The 20,800-nt window shown below is 46.2% G+C and overlaps 2 protein-coding genes across 6 annotated transcripts in view; one reads left to right on the top strand and one right to left on the bottom strand.

The window, feature by feature from the left end:
* The first annotated feature begins 236 nt into the window (after window positions 1–236).
* On the top strand, window positions 237–13,659 carry TLDC2 (TBC/LysM-associated domain containing 2). 5 transcript variants are annotated; one of them, XM_019655307.1, is made up of 8 exons: window positions 237–404; window positions 2,039–2,108; window positions 2,212–2,289; window positions 3,542–3,697; window positions 4,371–4,523; window positions 4,735–4,830; window positions 8,946–9,019; window positions 9,970–13,659. In XM_019655307.1, the coding sequence occupies exons 3-8, from the start codon at window positions 2,257–2,259 to the stop codon at window positions 10,103–10,105; spliced, it is 648 nt and encodes a 215-aa protein (XP_019510852.1). In that variant the 5' UTR covers window positions 237–404; window positions 2,039–2,108; window positions 2,212–2,256; the 3' UTR covers window positions 10,106–13,659. The 5 variants fall into 5 exon arrangements, with proteins under 5 accessions (XP_019510852.1, XP_019510850.1, XP_019510851.1 ...); XM_019655305.1 differs by having other exon boundaries at window positions 8,679–9,019; XM_019655306.1 differs by having other exon boundaries at window positions 4,705–4,830.
* Window positions 11,126–20,800, bottom strand: part of SAMHD1 (SAM and HD domain containing deoxynucleoside triphosphate triphosphohydrolase 1) — a 66,143-nt gene continuing 56,468 nt past the window's right edge. The window contains exons 12-14 of the mRNA XM_019655168.1: window positions 17,620–17,724; window positions 16,585–16,722; window positions 11,126–13,212 (exon numbers count right to left, since the gene is read on the bottom strand). Coding sequence (XP_019510713.1) covers window positions 13,117–13,212; window positions 16,585–16,722; window positions 17,620–17,724 — 339 coding nt within the window. The 3' untranslated portion in view covers window positions 11,126–13,116. The remainder of the gene's footprint in view (window positions 13,213–16,584; window positions 16,723–17,619; window positions 17,725–20,800) is intronic.

The following is a 20,800-nucleotide window of genomic DNA, read 5'->3' as shown; positions in this document are numbered from 1 at the left end:
TAGAACCAAGGAGTTCAATGTCCCCATCTTTTTGGGCTGGTGGGGGCAGAGCTGAGGGCCAGAGGGTGACAAGGTCGTGTTTGTGTGTGTTTGTGGGATTTGAGTTTCTGATAGATGATAATCGCTGCCAGGTCTTCCCAGCTGGAACCAGAGCAGGCACTGGGCCAGGGCCTGCCGCCCTCTGGGCAGGTATAAGAACCAAGAAGGAGGTCCTGGAGCTGAGCCAAGACAGAGATGCCAGCTGCCTGCCCGGGCACGAGGGTAGAGAGCTATAGCTGCTGCGTACAGATCACCAAGTGGGCAGGGTCAGTTCTGGAAGTGACCCCCTCTCTGGGAGACACACTAAGGAAACCATCAGACTGGACAGGCTGGAGGAGGTTGCCAAGAAGCCAGGGCTCGGCAAGGTGAGTACCTTTCCACGGTTCCTGTCTTTCCCTTCCCCACTGAGCTCCTCACCCTTGTGAGTGACTAGGTGACTATCAGTCTCTGAGGTGCCTAAGTGGAGACTGAGTGGCCTGGATCTCTCAACAGGCAGTGTGTATGGGGGTGGGGGTGGCGGATAGCAATAAACACTGTCATTTATCCAACACTCACCAAATATGTACCAGGCACTGTGCGTCATCTCACTAAATTCAGGGCAGAAGGATGGAGACCTGGCTTAGCATCCTAGTTGTTCAGGGATTATCTTTATTTACTCTTACAACAGCCCTCTGAGGTACATATGTTGCAGATGAGGAGACAGAACAGAGATGTTAAGTCACTTGCCCCAAATCACACAGCAAGTCAGTGGCAAAACCAGGATTTGAATTCCCTGATTCCAGAGCCTGTGCTCTTAATCTGTGTTATACTGTTGTGTGGCTGTGATAAGTGCCTTCCACTTTCTTAGTGGCCATTTCCTTATCTGTAGTTTGAGGGCATAAAACTTGATCCAAAAGATATTAGCCTGAAATTTCCTGAAGGTACCTGGACATGGGTCAGCTTTAATCACCAGGAAACCTTGTTGGAAACATTTGTAAAGAGCTATGGGTATGCCCTTTGATCCAGCATTCAACTTTTAAAATTTATTATGAAGGATAGAATCAGATTTATGAACAAAGATGTTCATTACAATGTTGCTTATAATCACAGAAAATTAGAAGCAAATAAAATTTGAGGAATAAGTGATGCACATCTTATGATGAAATCATATGCAGACATGAAAAACCATGTGTTCAAAGGGTACTGACGATCACTGGAAAATTCTCATTTGTTCATGGAAAAAGTGCTTTGTAAAACTATATACGTACATGGTTTGATCTATTTATAAATATGTGTATATACAGGCATATGAAATAAATATAAAAGACTGGAAAAATACCCTTAGGGGTTGAGAGTTTATCTCTGAGAGATGGAATTATAAATATTTTTATATTTTTCTTTATTCTTTTCTAGATTCCTCAAGTTTTCTACAATAAGCATGTATTATTTTTTTAATTAGAAAAGCAAAGGGTTTTTTTGGTTTTTTTTGTTGCTGTTCTTGTTTTTTTTGTGTGTGTGTGTGTTTTTTTAGCTGAGCCATCCTGCCACCTGTTGGCAGCTCAGCTGCAACTCAGCCCAAGCCAGGCATTGAACTGCTGTTGCTCAGAGCTCGCACTCTTGCGAGAGCTCTTAACCAACTGAGCCACTCGGCTGGCCCCATTTGTTTTGTTTTTTAAAGATCTATTCTTTTGGTCTAGGCTTGGCCCCTTTCAAGCTTCTGCTGTAATGCACTCATTGGTTTTAGGAGGGAACTGAATTTCAGGCTGTCAGTATTGTGAGGGCCTCTGAAATGACCTGGTCCAACATGTTACATGTGGGAAAACTGAGGGCCAGGGGTGCAAGGGACTTATCCAAGGTCATACAGGGAACCAGAAACCCTAGACCCCCAGCCTAGGGCTTAAGCATCTGCCCAAAGGGCCATACTCCCAAGGTCAGTCTGCTAGAAGGGCAAGGAGATGGGAGGGAATCCCGCCTACAATTTACTGTGTATGGCTAACTTGTGTTTATTACTAACTGCAAGTGAGGCCTTGAATGCCGAGTACAGCTGACCTCACAGGCCTACCCGTGACAACTCGGACTGGGAGTGACAGGTAAGAGGGAGCAAAGGGCAGATGGGTGGGTGTGGAGCCAGCCAGGTGTGTCACAGCCCTCTCATCTGTAAACCTCACCCAGTGGTGCTTTCTCCTCTGGCAGAACCGAGGCCTCGCTCACTGCCCGCTGCTTGGCTGGGACTGAAAAATGAAAGGTCTTCGCTGGCATTACACTCGGCTGGTAAGGGGTCCAGCTTAGGCTGGGGGTTAGGTCAGACAAGGTGGGGGGAGGTGAACTGTAGGCAGGTGATTTGTTCTTCTTTCAAGTCCCTCCCCAGGTGGCCAGGGGTTCAGAGCAAAGATTCAGGAACCCAGGCCTGAGCTCCCAGCCCCATGGTCCTGAGACACTCAAGGAGCACAGAATGTTATCTTCTTTCCTTCCCTCCTGGGGTGGGTGCCAGATGGAGCTCTGTCCAGAAACCCCACACACCTAGGACTCCCTCTTTAGGCCTGAACCTGGGGAACAGGAAAGTAGTGTCCTAGTCAGCTCTCATCGTTAAGGAGGTCTCTCCTTCCTATGAATAGCCCCGAAGTCATTGTGTGCAGGCACACGTGTGTGCACACCTCCCCCAACACACACACACACACACACACACACACACACACACAGGTACAAAGTGGACGCTCAATTGAATGAATGAATGAATGAATGAATGAATATACCAACAATGACGCCCACTGACACACACTATTACACAATCCAAATTCACACTCACAAACACATCAACTGGTAAACACACACAGTTATACTCAGCACCTTCTCACACGGATTGGCCTGCACAGCTCTATTCACACCAACACTCACGTTCACACGGACGAGCACACATTTTACATGAACCTGCACACGCTTCACCCACGACTGCATGATCGTTTCACCGATTGGCAGGGGAGCCTCCAGGCCTTGTTTTCTCCTTTTGTAAAATGGCGATAATAAGAAGCACATTCTTAGGATTCTTGGGGAAATTCAGAGATATCATGCACAGCAGTCACTTCACACAGGCCTGGTCAAGCGTGTGCTGGTCAAGGTCAACCACTGTCATTGCTATTATTGTTATTATTATCATCATTATTTTATGTACAAATGCACACAGTTGCAGTGCCCACGGGCTGGGCTGTCACCTGCCCCCAAGCTGAGAACAGGATCCCTGGCACCCACTCAGGATCCAGAGCAGACAGGCAGACAAACCACAGGGCCCACAGCCACATCTGATGGGCGTGTGTGCCTCCAACCTTTGGCTGGCAGGGGCCAGAGAGGAAGCCGGCTGGAGGCAGGGCCGAGCCTTATCTGCCGTGGACGCTACCAGCCTCCTCGGGCTGGGCTGGCGGTGGCAGGGACCTGGGCAGGGGCCAGCGGAGGCTCTCAGGCCTGCGAAGTTGTGCAAGCTGGTGTCTCCTGTCCCTTGACTGACCAGGCCTCTTTGTTGTCTTCACAGCCCAGCCAGGCAGAGGACGGAGAAGGAGAGTCTGGGAAGGAGAGTGAAGAGGAAGAGGAAGAGGAAAAGGAGGAGGCAGCCCCAGCTCCTGAAGACCCCACGGAGCCCCAGCTGGCAGAAGCCAGCCGGGTTATGGGAGACTCGGAGATTAGGCAGGTTGGGCACGGCCTATGAAGCAAGGATTTCAGCCCTGACCCAGAAGGTCCCAGCCTCCTGTCCTACTCCAGCCAGGTTCAAGGACACCTGAGGTCACTCCTGCTCTGTCCCCAGCTTACTGTCACTTTGGGCAAACCATTTCTCTGCTGGGCTTTCTTTTCCTTTCTTATAGCATGATCTAGTAATACTACCACCATCCTCTTCACTGGGCCAGGAGGTTAAAGATACAATTAAACAAGCTTATGCTTAAGTAGAACCAGTCCTTGGGTACTGAAGCCAAAGCTGGGGTGGGAGTGTGTGTGTGTGTGTGGGGGGACTAGGAGGAGGGAATCAGCGTCTCATCTATTCTCTGGCCATTAGGGGCCAGGGTGACCAAAGGGAGAGAGTCCTGAGAGAGACCTGACCTAGGTTCAAATCTTGACTCTGACACTTGCTTCCCGTCGGGGCTTTAGGCAAGTTGCTTCACCTCCCTGAGCCTCAGTTTCTTCATCTATAAAATGGGACTAATAATTCCCCTCTCTGAGGGCTACTGCTAAGAGGCGTGAAAGTCCCCTGGAAATAGGAAATTACTCCATACCCTGTAAAGCCACATGCCTGTATGACCCCAAGGATATGGTGCAAGGAGGCTGGTGGGGGATGAGGCTTCCTCACTCAACTCTTGTCCTGTCCCCAGCTCAGCCTCCACCTTCCCCCAAGAGTCACTGGACATTCCTGGAGCCTGGCCTTCTGCACGTCAAGGGACGGCTTCAGTCTGCGCAGCCTGTACAGGCAGATGGAGGGCCACAGTGGGCCGGTGCTACTGGTGCTGAGGGACCAGGACGGGCAGGTGAGCTGGGCTGGGGCCCCAGCCTAGGCGGTGTTCAGGGAAAGGATGCCTGTTCATGGGCCTATGGGGGTCTCTCCATCCTCAAGCTCTGCCCCAGGCTCCCCAGGTGCCCCTCTTGGATGAGTCTATATTACCAAGCCCAGAAAGCAGTGTTGCTAGTGGACCTCCAACCCGCTTCCAGGGGCAAACTGCAAGCTCTTCTGCTTTCCAGATGTTTGGGGCCTTCTCCTCCTCGGCTCTTCGACTCAGCAAAGGCTTCTATGGTACTGGCGAGACATTCCTCTTCTCCTTCTCACCACAGCTGAAGGTGATGTTCCCAACCTTCTGGGGGTGAGTGGGGTCTATGGCAGGACAAAGATCCTGGGGTCTCAGTGGCCCCCAGCTCCATCCCCTGTGCCTGGTGTTCTTGCATCTTTCCACAGAGGGAATGCAGGAGGGCAGTGGCAGGTAGAGCATCCCCCTTGGCCTGCCTATCTTCATTCCAAAAAAAAAAAAAAAAAGCTCAGTAGTAGTTCCTGGCCACCAATGACTGGCTCTGAGAGCAAGTTGGTTGCTCACCAGATACAGGCTGGAAAGATAAAACTGGTCCACGTGCAGGTAGATGTGCAGGTGTTGGGAGAGGAAGATGAAGACAGATACGACCAATGGTTTCCATTTCCTTATGAAGTACGGGGTAAAGTCATTGGCTGTGAGTGAGAACGGAGGAGAGTGTGTGAAGGTTGAGGGGAGAGGAGGTATCAAATAGTTATCGCGGGAGGGGCAAAGGAAGCCTATGAGAAAACTAGAGGCGCAGAAGACAGTCAGGCAGTGTTGATGGGAGGTTGGAGACTGTGGATTTAAAGAAAGGCAAGCCAGTTACTTTGACGTGTGCCTTCCTTCAGCAAAGCTCAGCTTCTCAGGTTCAGGCAGGGACAGAGAAGAGGGGAAGGTTCACTCATGACGGGTTTTGCCAAGCTGGCTTAACAGAGGGAGAACAGGAAAAGGAAGTTGAAGGGAGTGGAAATACACAATGAATAGAGAACTAACTAGTTCTGAGGGCTTCGGTTTGCGATTAGACACCTCCTCTCCAATACACAGACCAAGACACCTAAAGATACATCCAGCAACACAAGCATCCGGTCGCATGACGAGATCACAAGGAGCTATGGACTGCCTTGCTAAAGGCAAAACACCCCCTATTTATTGCATTGCCTCCATCGGCCAGCCTGATAATCTTATCAGGAAAGAGGGAAGGGGTCAGTTGTTCATAGCAAACCCATGCTGGAGATTAGTCATCCCCACTTGCCTTCCAGGGTGCACATACTAGAATCCTAAAGTTCTAGAATTTTCATCTTACTGCATTGACAACTTCTTGGCAGAATCCTTTGCTGGTTCCTCCTCATCTTCCCAACTTTTTTTTTTTTAACATTTTATTGGGGAATTGTGGAAGGGGAACAGTGTTGGGGAATTGGGGAAGAGGAACAGTCAAGTTGTGGTCCTTCAATCTTAGTTGTGGAGGGCGCAGCTAGCTCAGCTCCAAGTCCAGTTGCCATCTGGCTGCCTGTCGGCAGCTCAGGGCAGCTCAGCTCAAGGTGCTGTGTTCAATCTTAGTTGTGGGTGGGCATAGCCCACCATCCAATGTGGGTGTTGAACCGGCAACCTTGTTGTTAGGAGCATGTGCTCTCACCAGCTGAGTCATCCTGCCACCTGTTGGCAGCTCAGCGGCAGCTCAGCTCGGGTGCAGCTCATTGGCCCATGTAGGAATCAAACCGGTGACCCTGTCGCTCAGAGCTCATGCTCTTAACCAACTGAGCCACTTGGCCGGCCCCTTCTCAACCTTTTAATGTCAGAGAGTCCTAAGCTCAGTTTTGGGTTCTCATCTCTTCTCTGACTACCCTCTTTTCCTTTAAGGTCTCATCCATTCTCACAGCTTTCCATGCCATCCATGTGCAGATGGCCTCTTTCCCTGGACTCCAAACTCACATATATCCAACCACTACCCAGTGTCTCTCCACTTGGATCTCAAACCTGGCACTTCAAGCCTCACATGTCCAAAACTGAGCTATTAACTTTCCCCTGCAAAATTGCTCCTCCTGCTATCTTCCCCAATGAAGTTAATGGGTGCCCCCCCCATCTTTCCTGCTGCTGTCACCAAAAATTTTAGAGTCCTTCTTAACATCACGTTCATACACTATATCTGAGCTGTCAACAAATCCTGACAGCGCTGCCTTCTCTTTCTACCTATAACCAGAATCTACCACTTTTCACCATGTCTTTTGCGGTCACCCTAGTTCCAGCCACCATCATTACTTGTCTGTGTTCTTGCTCTAGCCTCCTAAAGCTTCCACCTTCAGTCATCACAGTAGCTGGAGTGGTCCTTTTAATAGGTAAGTCAGAGCATGTCACTCCTTTGGCTCCAAGCTGCCAATGGCTTCCTTTTTTACTTGGAGAAAAGTCAAAGTCTTTACAATAACCTACAAGTCCTTATGTCTTCTGGCCTCTCTCTCTTGTTACTTTTCCTTTCCCTCACTCTGCTCTAGTCACGCTGACCTCCGAGCTGGTCCTTAAACACAGAGGCTCCTACCTCAGGGCCTTTGCACATGATGTTCTGTCTAGAGTGCCCTCCACTGGATCTTCACATGGCTCGGCTCTCACCTCCTTCAGTTCTCTGCTCTAATGTCGCCATCTTGGTGAGGACCTCCCTGATCACCTGATTTAAATGCTATGCCCTGGGAACCCTCATTGCCCTTCTCTTTTGCTCCTTAGCAATTGTCACCACCTAACAAACAATTTTATTTTACTTATCTACTTTTTCTCACTAGAATGAGAGTCCCATGAGGCAGGAATGTGGATCTGTTATGTTCATCATTCTACTCAGGACCTAAAACAGTGCCTGGTGCTAAATGCTAAAAAAAAAAAAAATTGTTGAATGACATGAATGATTTTTTTTCAGGGGCTTGCTGTCTTCCTAGCCTGCTGTTAAGGAATCTCACCTTTTCAAAACTTGGTTAATTTTTGCCCGTCTTTGGTCTTCTGGCACCTTTTGTGTTCTTCATACATTCCCAGCAGCTCCTGCATCACGATTCCAAGCAGCACCATGAACACGGCTTGATTTCCTCTGTAGCAATGTCTATCTTACTCCTTCAAGTTTGAAGGTCATATTCCTTGATGAAAGTAGAGGAGGACTTGAACGGTTCTGTTTTCTCGTGGTCGCTTGTTAATTTTATCTCATCTCTTCTGAGCCCAGGGCTTATCTTTTAGTAGTCCATTTTTTTTTCTAAAAACCCTTTAGTTGTTCACAGCATTTTTTTTTTGCAACTTATTACTGGCAATAATATATTATGCTTTTGCGGCCCTTTAAAAAGCTTTTTATTAGCTAGATTGACTCCTGAACAATTTATTCATCCAACAAACATCTATACTGTGTCTTGGGAATACCGCCGGGAATCGTGAAAGCCCTCACGGAGCTTATGTGTTAGGGCACAGGCAGTGGTACCCGGACACGTGAACAGGGTCACCTCAGGGAGGAAACGAAAACAGGGGCCGAGAGGAAGGGCTACTTTAGAGAGCGTGGTCCAGGAAATTTCTCTGGGATGACATTTGGGCTAAAGGATGAGAAGTGGACCATTTGAGGATCTGCAGGAAGCGCATGCTGGGTAGAGGGATCAGCAAGGTGTGAAGGTTAAAGCAGGAACAGCTTCGGGTGTCCCAGGAACAGAAAGGCCGGTGTAGCTGACATGCAGTCAACAAGGGGGAGAAGTCAGAGGGAAAAGTCAGGGGTCAGAGCAGGCTGGGCTTTCGGCTACGGTAAGGAGCTGGGTTTTATTTTCAGGGCTTTAGGCAGAGGAATGATAGTATCCGATTCGATTCTGAATAGACCACTCAGACTGCTGCAGTGTGGAGATGGGCTGTGGGTAGGAAGCTGTGATCCAGACAGGAGTGACCGTGGCGAGGGTGGGGTGGGCAAGAGTGGAGATGGATGGGACAAAAATGGTGGTAGTCAGGGGGGTCTCTTTGGGGTGGGGTCCTGAAAGACTTGCTGAGAAACGGGGTGTGAGGCAGCACTGGGGGATGGGCAGGCGTGGTGTTAGTTCCATTGTGAGAGTGAGGAGACAGTTGGTTAATGGCAGAATCAGGACCCAACTCCTGACCTGGATTTTCCCCTTCTCTTCCCAGCTTTGGAAGAAGGGAACCTCAGAGGGTTTTGGTCTATTCCTAGAACAGAGGCGCTTTGGGGCTGTGGGAATTCAGACAGGAGGGAAAAAGCAGGTGAACGCCAGAGAGACTGGAAAGAAATCTCAGGCGCCAGGAGCTCCAGTACCTCCTTGTGGCTTAGCCGGGGACCTGGATGCGCATCTCCCTCCACAACACTGCCACCCAGTGGTGCAGAGTCAAACTGCAAGGGCAGGACTCACCAACCCGAGCCCTTTCCTGTCACCGCAGGTCTTTAAGTGGACAGGAAGCAACTCTTTCTTCGTGAAAGGAGACTTGGATTTACTGATGATGGGCAGTGGCAGGTGCGTGCGTGGCTTAGTCCTCTCTGTGTCTCAGGGTGGTCTGTGTTCTGGTTCCTTCTCCTGTCCAGAAACACTGGGTTAGGCTGCCTCAGATAAAATGGGGAGGCTGGTGGTCAACTTTCAGGCGTCTCCCTTCAACAGCCCCAGGGTGCTGCCCAGTCCCCCAAGCCAGCCTCCTCAACCCCGCTCTAAGTCAACATTGAAGGGAAAGGAAGGATGGCATGGACTCTCCCCCAAAGTGTGGACAGTTGGCGACAGCTTAGTCTGAATTTATGTAACTTTGGAAACAGCATTCCCCATGGTTGGATGAGGCTACTCAAGGGATGGACTAGCTTCACATTTACCTGTCAGCCCTGGAATCCTAGGGAATGTAACTCAGTGGAGGAAGTTAGTCTCACCTGTGATATGAACCAACCTTATCCGGAGGGCAAAGATGACAGCACAGTTTGATTAGTACCAGGCAATATCTCTGCTCGCCCAGCTGCCTGAAAAGCCCCCATTGAGAGTCAGCCATGACTGACTTGCAGTAACTCACTTCCCAGCTCCAGCTGTCAAATGAGGGCATTAGAGTGGACTAGGTTTGCTGTGAAATGAGGGAATTAGAGTGGACGCTCTCGGAAGCGTTTGGGGCTCGAGTCCACGCCTGTGAGAACCACTCCTTTGGTTAAGCATTGCCATCTTAAAAAAACATTCCAAATGTTCTAAAATTGGATTGTGGTGAGGGTTGCACCACTGTATATAGTTATTAAAATCACTGTAAAAAAATGATACTCTAAGCCCTGTGGGTAACAATGTGTGGAGTCCCCCAGCAATTCAGGATAAATCGGTTTAAGGGAAGATGAAATGCGGGCAAAACTGGGCTGCGGTCATGGGTGGCCGAGGACCAGTGGTGTGGATCGGAAAGGTCTCAGCACCCAGGAGCCATGCCAAGCCTTTCCTCTTCTTTTTAGTGGCCAGTTTGGGCTGTGGCTGGATGGAGACTTGTATCATGGGGGAAGCCACCCCTGTGCGACCTTCAACAATGAGGTGCTGGCCCGGCAGGAGCAGTTCTGCATCAGGGAGCTGGAGGCCTGGGTTCTGAGCTGATGCCCCCATGGCGGGCAGCTTCCTGAGGCAACAGGTGACCTGCTCATGGACGCCATCTGGGCCTCCCTTACACAGGGCAGACCATTCTGTCCGAAACACAGGTGCAAAGTGTCCTCGTGCTGACTGTGGCTGTGAGGCAGCCTCCCCGTGGCCTAGGGACCCAAGACAGGCATGGGGGCAGAAAGTGTTCCCCTGGAGAGGTGACTAAAGGAGTGAAAGATATTTACACCTGATCGGAGCAGTGCAGAGACCCTCATGAAAATGATCTGTTTAGAAATTATACAACTAATACGTGTGTATTGTAGAAAAAAAAAAGCCAGTAAAAACTTTAAACTGCCTAAAATTCAACCACCCCCCCAAAACACTAACATTTTCATGTATATCCTTCCAGACGGTTTTCCATGGGAACATGTATGTATGTCTTATAAAAATGGGATTCTACTCTGTATATTTTGGAAATGATTTTAACTGAAAGAATATTGTCAAACCACAGACATCTGGGCTCAACCAGTGAAACTCATACAGACTCTAGTAGTATCATTCTTTTTCCAGAAACTGAGGGCTTTCTGTCTGCCACCAGTGTGCCGGGTGCTTGCAATCTCTAATTTCACGAGGAAGACATGAACGCAGCAAATGAACAGTGTGCATATTTGATAAAGAAGCTGAAATTCTGTAGGTGGGAACATCAGGGAGGTTAAAGGAGACAGAGGGTATGTTTTCTGGCACAACAAGAGCTCAGAACACTAGGAAAAATCCATATCCCTTCTCATGCTAGTGCCTACCTTCAACCAGGAGGAAGATTCTTTATTATGCTATTATTTGCCATGATTGGATAAAGAAAATCAAATAACACAGGCCCTGTTCAATACCATCCCTTTCTCACAGACCCAACAGACCTGAGGTACTAAGACCTATCTGGGTAGATGCCTAAACCCATTTCCTTTGCACAAAAGGGTCAAAACTGGGTACACAGGGATGAGAGAGTCATTAAGGAAGACACGTTTGGTTTCAGGATGGAGATACATTCAGGAAGTTTTATTGCAACAGTTCCCCTCACCCAAATGAAGTAGCCAGTCATTTAAAACTACAATTCTATTTACATTCTCAAGGTGATAACATTCAGTAACTCCAGAGGCTAAGCTGATAAACTTTCCACGTTAAGACAAACAGTGCAGATGTTTCTTAAGATAAATCTAACCTTGTAAATAGCATATGGTGCTCATAATTAAAACAGTTGTAAAAAGCATAAAGTGCAGCTGCGTTATTTTGCAAACGAAATAGATTCAAGTCGTTTCTCAGATAGCACAATGATACAATTTTGGGGCTACAAGATTCCAAAGGAAACCACAGTGATTTACAGGGAGGAGTTGCAGAAATAAAAAACAATCTTAGCAGAAAAACATTACATTCTTGACCTTGGGTCTGGGTACACAAAAGTCTGAGGCCTATAGTTCTCCCTACTGAAAGGTTTAGAGGCACCTTGGCCAAAATACATGAGCTAGTACCACGGCTGCCTTCACCTGAGCTTGTCTGCGCCCACAGGTGAACACATCCCGTCTTCACGGCGTCACAGTGTGAGGGAAGGGTTTTAACTATTTTCCTGTGAATTAGGGTCAACTCTTGATTATCTACTGAGGGATGGAGAAGCAGGGTGGTGACAGTACAGAATGGCAGGCACTCCAAATGCTTTTCACCCAAGTGTCAACAAAACAAAAACCTGGTCACACGGTGGGAGGTTAGGTAGCACTCCTGAGTCTGCACAATCTGCTGGCCTGGGGCCTGAGTTCCTCCCTTCCTCCACTCACTCTTGCCCAGAGCCTGGGCTGGCGCCCCACTCCCAACTGCCACAGGGAGTGTCAAAGCGGAAGAGATTAGGGGCTCCAGACTCCCATTCCTCACTGCCTTGCGTCTTCAGGACCCCCTGGCCCCCACTGGCTTGGGCTCTAACTAACTCCAGACTTTGCTCTTGGTGAATTTCTGCAGAACTGGGGATGTGGGGAAAGGGGGCCCTCGGCACAGGAGCACTGCTCAACCACAGTGACACCCACTCCACTGCTGGAGGTGTGGAACGCCCCTTTACAAAGGGGAGCCTGGAACTCACTGGGTAATCACACATCTCATCCTCTTTGCTCTGAAACCGTAAAATGCAGGACCAGCACCAAGTCCCAGCTCTGAGTAGTCCTGAAGACAGGGCTTGCCTCTGCTCGCTCCTAAGGGAGACGCAGGCAGCAGGTCAGAGGCTGGGCAGTGGTAACACCTTTGGCACTTGGGCAGTGAGTATTCAGGAAAGAAACTTTCCGGTGCTGGAGCCACAACTGACCTAGAGAACAGCCTGGTCTAGGGGATCCCTCTGCCACTGGGGGTAGGGGTCTCCTAAAAGGTAATTTTATGCCCCCCCTTCAGAGGAGGCCAGAGCCCTCAGATCTTTTGAATAAATTAATCAGGTCTCTCACCAAAGAGTTGGAACCCACTCCTGGTTCTCATCTCCTACTGTTTACCCCAAAAGGGTGAGGAGACGGTGTCTTTCCCTAACATTTAGGTCACTTAAGGAGAGTAGTCTTCAAATTCGGGGTGATGGGCACCTCCTCGGGGGGCTAGGATTTTATGTTTTGTTTTTAACCATGGCTGTTCATGACAACCCAACTTCAAATTCCAATCTGCACCCTTGTCTTATTTCCAATTTTCTCTCTAAAAAAACAATCACATGTCATAAAAGTTCAGAGTATATAAAAGAATTGTTTTCCTAAGAAAATAAGAGTACTAAAAGAGTAAGTCTTTAATTAACATTAAAAATAGGCAAGGTGATACTTCTCATAGCATGGATAGCAAGATTTGCTTAACATCTTTTTGTTTGAATAAAAATTGCTTAGCTTCAGCATTTGTGCACATTCAAAATATAAAATAAAAAGTACTAGTTGTCACTAAATTTGCCAGTTTCTGTGATTAAATTATCTCAATTAATCGTGTTGGGGTGAGGGATTTCTGTAAACAAATGATTGCAGACATTCACATTAAACATCTTTAAAAAGCTGTTTTTTGCTCGCTGGATTCTGGTCTGAATTCTGGTTATGCCACTCGTATTTCAGCGGTGTTACAACATCGCAATCCTGTCAAGGAGAAAAAAACTAGGAACAGAGAAAAGCCGGTTTTCATCATTTCAGTGCAAGTTTCAGGTACACATAATCTTGTGTTACTTGTTGCTTGCTTCTAGAAATACTTATTCTTGGGAAACCTCAAATTATATATACGTAGGCTCTGTGCGTGGGTCAAATCAGAAACACCACAGCCCTAGTCAGGTAAGAGCCTCACAATAAAAGCCTATTCTTTTTCACAATAAAAGCCAGACCTAGTCCTTTTGTTCAAAGATGGTCAGAGCAGCATATTGCCCGCTCCTACGACCCTCTGCCTTCATACAATTCCAAGGAACACACACTCTGTCCTGCTTGCCCGAGAGAAAGAGGGACTTCCTTGGACCCCTGTTCCTCCCTTGCCTGGTCCCCTCTGCAACACAGTTCCCTGGTCTACAAGAAGGCAAAAAAAAAAAAAAAAAAAAAGGGAGAGGGGAGAGGGGAAGGACGGTCTGTACCTGCAGAACTTGAACTTTTCTCCCCAAAGCTATAACTGGTCCATCAGCATAGACTCTACTCCAAATGAGGGATGGCCTCAAAGCGAAGTGACACTATGACTCGAAAGCCTAGAGTGTGAGGAACACCATTTGGGTTTCTGCCTGAACCAGTGTTTCCTGAATGGCTATTCTTTTGGATGGCAAATAAAGGCTTGTTGTCTCTCAAAAAAGAAAAGAAAGCAAAGAGTGTAGGAAGCAAGACCCTTTAAGACCTGACTCTGCCTCAACTGTTCTTGAATTTGTTGCTAACCACTCCCAGGTTACAGGAGGATATAGGACCTCTGAGAGCCTTTACTGCACTAGGAATACGATGCTTGTGGAAGAATACTGGGGTCCTCATTTGCCGACTCACTTTCAGACACACCCTTCACCCTGCCTCTGCTCTGCTCTGTATAACAGGAGCTGCTCATAAACTACATTTCTCAGCTCCCGACCTACTGGCTTCCAATTAGGTTTGGCCAATGGGAGGCACTGGTAGAAGACTGGAAAAGAGAAGGGCAGAGGAGCCTGGGTATTTCTCCCCCCAGTCCCTCTGGCACAGGCAGCAGTGGCCATGACTCTTCCGTGGCTCTAGCTTCTGCAGGCGGACCCAGAACCTAGACTCCCAACTCCTACCTTAGAAGTGGGAGCAGCTTCCGACTGTTGTCTCACTGTCCTGTTTGCTTGTTTAGCTCTGCCCAACGTTTTGTATCTCGTCCCCCATATTTAATATCTTGCATATAAACCACACTGGATCTGACTTGATAGAGCTATTAAAAGCAGCCATTCAATGGCCATGGTACTCATATTTAGAAGACCTGTCTATCTCAAAGTCAACATTATTGGTCTTCAAATCCGTCTATTTCTACCAAACTTCCTTATTTCTACCCATTCTCATTTCAACTCTAGTGACTTTTATTTTTTTAATTTATTTTCTAGCTGAGCCATCCTGCCACCTGTTGGCAGCTCAGCTTGGGCCGGGACTCGAACCTCTGTTGCTCAGAGCTCGCACACTTGAGTGAGCTCCTAACCAACTGAGCCACTCGGCTGGTCCCGGAACTCTAGTGAATTTTAAAATGCAAACCTGAGTACGTCATTCTCCTGCTTAAAACACTGCAATGGTCCCCACTGCTGTTGGCTTACAGGACTATGCATAATGCCCCAGACCCCTCCCCTACGCGTAACATGTTCTCTCATCTTCCGGCCTCACCCTCACGCCCTCAACCCAGCTGACTCCTTCTCATCCATCCTTCAGGTCTCAGCTTCTAAACCCTTCTTTAAATATGCCTTTCCCTACCAAACGCGTCTGGCTTAAAGCCTCCTCCTTGTGCTCCTGTAAGACTCTGTGCTCTCCACCCCAAAACACCACACCACTGTAACTCTGATTCATTTGTGTGTCTGTTATCCCTAACTAGAGTGAGGTCTGTTTGAACTGCGTGTGTCTGAGGTACTAGTCCGTCCCTGGTACCTGGTACAGCGCCTGGCAAATGAACTTTCAATGAGTGAACTATCCAGATTTAAGGGAGTTATTGCCACATGGATGAACTTTAATAGCCTCTTGCCTCGCTGCCCCCAGTCTCTCTGAGTTCCAGTCCATCTGCCTGCCGATAGTGCTCTTCCTGAATCAGTGATTTCGTTTCCTTAGGTGCTATAGTACCTAAGACAGACATCCTTCCTCGTTTCCGAGGGGCCCATTCTAGTTGGAGTCAACAATAATTACAGCAGCATGGTAAATCTTGAATACTCTCGATGATTCCTTCCCCGCTGAACATAAGAAAAAACTCTTTCTTTGCTGATTATCCAAGGTTCTCCATAGTCGAGTCTACTGTTCCCATTGAACCTCTCACCGCTCAACAATAAGAATTGTCCACTCCAGTCAACAGGTCTCGTCATGGTCCCTCCAGACACACTCACCTTGAAACAGCTTCACGCCTTTGTGTTGCTGCCATTGCCAGATGTGTCCACCTTTCTCTCGGCTACTCGCCCAAACCCAATCGGCCTTCTGGGTCAAGTAGAATCCTCCTTCCTTCAGAAGGCTTTCCTGTCCACTCTCCCCACTCTGAATCCTGACAGAACTCACCTGAATCACTCTGTCTGGCACTTGATAAAGGACTGACGGACTGAGCTACTCTTTCACATCTGACCTTTCGTTTTTGTTTCTTTCAGCATCTGACACACAGGGGAAAGCGGGAAGGAGTCCAAGACTAGAAAGTAGGACGTTGTTTCCCACCTGCCTGCCCACTGTGTTCACTCAGTCAGTCAACAAATATCAGTTGGTCACTTTCTCTGCGCCAGGCACCTACTATGTGTAGATCAACAAGGAATCATTTAAACAACATTAGCTACAGGATTGGCAACTTCGGTTTGCCTCCTCTTCCTCACCATGCTCTTATTCTAGAGAACTAAAATAGTTTACAGGCTTGGGAATGCTGAGTGTATAATAAGAAGTTAGAAAACTTATTATCAGTTGTATGTGGACTTAAACAAGTTAACTAACTCAGCGTTGGTAATCCTCTCTGAAAGATAAGGACACTGCGACTCACTCCCAGGTCACTTGAAAGGACTGGACGAAACAATTGGTGAGAACATCATAAGGTACTGTTCACATGCTCACCATTTTAAACTTTTATTACTAGGGCAATACTGATAAACAGAGTACCCATTCACAACTTGTATAGGAAGAAATCAGCAGCTGACATGGATTCAGACATTTTAAAAAAGAAAGCTTCAAGAGAAAAACCTTTTTTTTTTCTTCAAAACCATAACCAAATGACTATAATTTAAATGAGAACTTTTCAGAGGGAAGTAAGGATCTCTTTAGGTCTTTACTTAAACATAAAAAATTTACAAAGTATGTGAATAAGAAGACACCCACCTGTGGCTTGCTGTATTCTTTAATTGAGCACCACTTAATGAAATGTTCCCGTGCAGCATAAAAACTCTGTATATCTAGCTTCTTGCAGTACACTCGAATTATCTGCTCTTCAAATCTCTCTGGCAAAAGCTGTGAAACCTTTATAAAGAAGAACATTTCACTGTTTCCTTGAATTCCTACTTAAAGACGAGATCAGCTGTTCCTAAGCCCCATTCTTGCTATATTAAAAGCACCATCTTGTTTTGCTATTTTATCCCAGTTACAATCAAAAGAAAAGAATTCATGGTAGTTGTCATATTGCAAAATGTCCCACAATTTTATGTCACTTAATAAAAGACCAAAAGTTTTTATTACATACATTATTGTAGACTACAGGCTCTCATACAAAAGATAGGTGAATAAGCACATCTAACTTACATGACTTCCACCATACAACGCTCCCTTCCCAGCAGATTTTTCACCTAGCCTTGAAACCAAAAATGCTTTTATCTATGTTCAGCAAAAAGAAAAACTGGCTGTTAAGACGGTCTAGTTTGGGGCAGCCAGTTAGCTTAGTTGGTTAGAGCGCAGTGCTCATAACACCAATGTTGCCAGTTCGATCTCCGCATGGGCCACTCATATGCGCCCTCCACAACTAGATTGAAACAACTACTTGACTTGGACCTGATGGGTCTTGGAAAAACACACTGTTCCCCAATTAAAAAAAAAAAAAAAAAAAATAGTTTAGTTTACGGAGTGGCTAGTTAGCTCTGTTGGTTAGAGTGTGGTGCTAATAACACCAAGGTTGCTGGTTCGATCCCCATATGGGCCACTGTGTGCAGGGCCCTCCTTATAAAAAAAATAAATAAATAAAAAATAGATGGTCTATATAGTTTACGTAAAATCAGGTACACTTTAATTTTAATAATGTTTCTCATTTTTTTTTAACTGTACAAATTGACTTTAGGACCTAGCCTGCATGTAAAATGTAAATTTACTATAAAGATTTGCTAAATGTATACTACAGTATATATACATTTTTTCCTAAGTAGTTACCTGACTTTTATTAATCAGGAATGCATGGTAGACGTTACTCTTACAATAGAAGTAAACGTGATCAACAGGATTCTTGTCTTCCATTCCATAATCCATGTTGATAACCTTAATAAAAGCAATAAATAAACGATCGTTTACATATTTAAGAACAATGAGAATTGAATTCAGGGCTGTAGGATCATCACAAGAAATGGAGCAGAGCTCTCTGGAGTTGAAGAAGTGAACTGGTAAGGTGGCTCATAGTGGAATAAAAATGGTACATGACCCATTGGGATTTGGTTTTGAAATCTGGAGTGGGAGGTGGGTATTTGTGCTTTCAACGTAAGTAGGGTATAAAGCAAATACCTTTTTATGTGATAGACACTGTGGAAGGCAATAGAGACACAACAAGGAAACCTGATACAATCTCAGCCCCTATAGACCATGTGGCCTGGACTGAGTTTGAACAAATAATTATAAAAGTAATTATTGGAAGCATTTGAGATCTTGCTTCCCAGCATACGTCATCAGTTTGGGCTCAAATAAATTCTTACAGAAATTCTAAAAAATAATAATAATAAAAAAATAAAGTCATTATCTCACCACATTTGTTATATAAGAGCTACCAAGGAAAAGCAAATGGTGCTGTCAAAGTTTGTAACCGGGAAACCTAGTAGTGTGGGGCTCCTGGGGAATGACTCGGAAAGTTTTCCTGGGAATATGATTTTACTAAGTGAGCAGGCATTCACCAGGCCTAGGTAAGAAAGAAAAAAAGTTCCACGCAGAAGAAACAGCTCTGAGGCAATGAGGGACCGAAACTGGATGCCGGGTTTACTAACACGGAAGTCATTGATGATCTTGGTGAGAGTAATTTTAGTACAGTGATGGTAACAGAAAAAAGGTACAGAAGTAAATAAGAAATGAAAGAGAGAAGACAACTCTTAGACATTGGGCTGTTAAGAAGACACAAGAGAGAGGAATATGGTCCCCAAGAAAGGTAAGGGGAGACAACTAAAGAAGAGAGGGTGAAGAGAAGAGCAGCACTTGTGATTTTCTTTAGATGAAAGTCTATTTAACTGCTGATGGTACAGTCAAAAAGAGAGAGGAGAGAATCGATACTGTAAGGTTCCACAGAAGTGCCGAGACAAATGGCTCGATGGCCGCACGGTCCAATGTGGTAGCCACTAGCTACCTACGGCTTTTTTATTTCCAATAATTAACATTAAATAAAATAAAAAATTTAGTTCTTCAGGTGCAGTAGCTATGTTTCAAGTGTTCAATAGCCATGTGTGGCTAGTGGCTACCAAAATGGCCAGTACAGAGAGAGAACATTTCCATTATCGGAAAGTTCTGTTGGACAGCCCTGGTTTAGAGCACAAGTACAATATAAGGATTATATTGTACTTAGCCTTAATTAGAAGAGAGACACTTCCCCACTATTATAAGAGGGAAGGCTGAACACAGCTGCAGATGGAGGCAAGCTTGCTTATTTGGTGGTGTAGGTTGAGAAAGTTCCTACCGAATGGCCTATATTTTATCTCTAAAATATGAGCCACAGTGGGGTTAGTCACTGTGGGTTGGGGAGCAGTGTTGGATGTCTGAGAGCAGTGAAGATGGTTTGAAGTAGTCATTATGGAGCCTGGAGAATTATACTAAGCCTGCCAGAGAGTTCAGAGGGCCCAGCAAAGGCTGGTGACCATGAACTGCCATTCAGCCTTATGCTAGGTGGATGCAAAGAGAGGCACGGGAGTTGAGGGTAACTGCAGAAAATGATTGAATTCATTAATTCACAGAATCTCAGTTAGATTGAGAAATAAAGATAGAAGGTCATTGACAAGCTGGGAGAAATTGAGGAAACAATAAACTGGCGGTCCTGATGAGCTAGGAATAAGCAAATAAGAATGGGGTTTGCAGACAGAGACGGGATGCTGAAATTAGTGATTTTTAGAGGGAGGGTCTTTTTGAATGTTGATAAAGTTCAGAGTATAATCTGCTGAGAGTGTTAGCTGAGGAACAGTGGTTGAGGATGAAGAGATCAGAGTTGGCCAGCCTTGTGGACTCTGAAGTCACTAAGGAGAATGGCAGGAATTGGAATAGACAGGAAGACTCTAAACCATGCCGAAATCTTCAACAGGAGGGTAGTAGATGGTTTGAGGATGTCAGTCTCAGAGGAACAGGGATCTTGCATAGGGTCTTGAAATGGTACTAGGGACCAAGAGGACTGATGAACAGGAAGGTCTCCTGACCCTGAAGAATGGGCTTTTCCTGAACCAGCTGCAGGGGAACCAGGTTCTCAGGGAACAGCCAGGCTGCAACAAAGGCAGACAGAGTCAAGGGGCTGAGGCTACAGGGGAGTTTGTTAATTATGGAGTGAAAATTCCAAAGGGCTCCATGGGTAGGTTTGGGGGAAGGGGAGAGACTGCAAATGAAATAAGGAGAAAAAAAATAGAGTAATATGGCAACGATGGTCCAGAAAATAACAGATGATAAGAGGAGCTTATCCTGTGAGCGGTGACTGAAGAAAGCCAATACATGAGGTTTGGTGGTTACACCATCAGTAGCCTGTGAGAGAACGGTGGACAGCTGAGATTCAGTTGTGGTGCAGAAGTGAGCATGCTCATCCCTTCACCTGGAGGGAGCATGCTCAGTCCCCCGCTTGATCCCAGGGCCAGTGCTATCATAGGCTTCTTTCCTGGGTGTTGTTTCACGTGGGGAGGGACTCGATGCAGCCCTGACATTGTCACACATCATGGTAAGGCAAGAACACTAATCAAATTTTCAAAAGTGCCACTAGCTCTTCACTATTTATTTCCTTGACTTTAAAATAGGAATAAAGGGTAATCCCTGTTGTCTCTATAATGTACAACTGGAAATTCCACCCTAAAGCAGATTTGATAAAACAGTAATTTTCCCAGAAGGGCAATGTTATAGTAGTTGGAGATCCATTCTTACCCAAGGACTCAAGACCAGAAAGTAGCTACAGACCAATAAGTATGACTCTTTAATTCTAAATAGTAAAATTAAGTTTTATAGCTCATTAAATAATCGTAAAGTTTACTACACACAATCCTAAACAGAGCCAGGTATGGTAAAATGCACCACATAAATATGTATCTTATACTGTCAAACTAAAACTGAAATGCTAATATATGGTAAGACATTTAATTAACAATTTTACTTGCTTTCTCAGAATATAGAAGGG

Source organism: Hipposideros armiger, unplaced genomic scaffold, assembly GCF_001890085.2.
Source record: "Hipposideros armiger isolate ML-2016 unplaced genomic scaffold, ASM189008v1 scaffold_238, whole genome shotgun sequence".
In the NCBI taxonomy this organism is placed as follows: Eukaryota; Metazoa; Chordata; class Mammalia; order Chiroptera; family Hipposideridae; genus Hipposideros; species Hipposideros armiger.
Note: the sequence above shows the minus strand (reverse complement) of the source record. Positions and strands in the feature narration are given on the sequence as shown.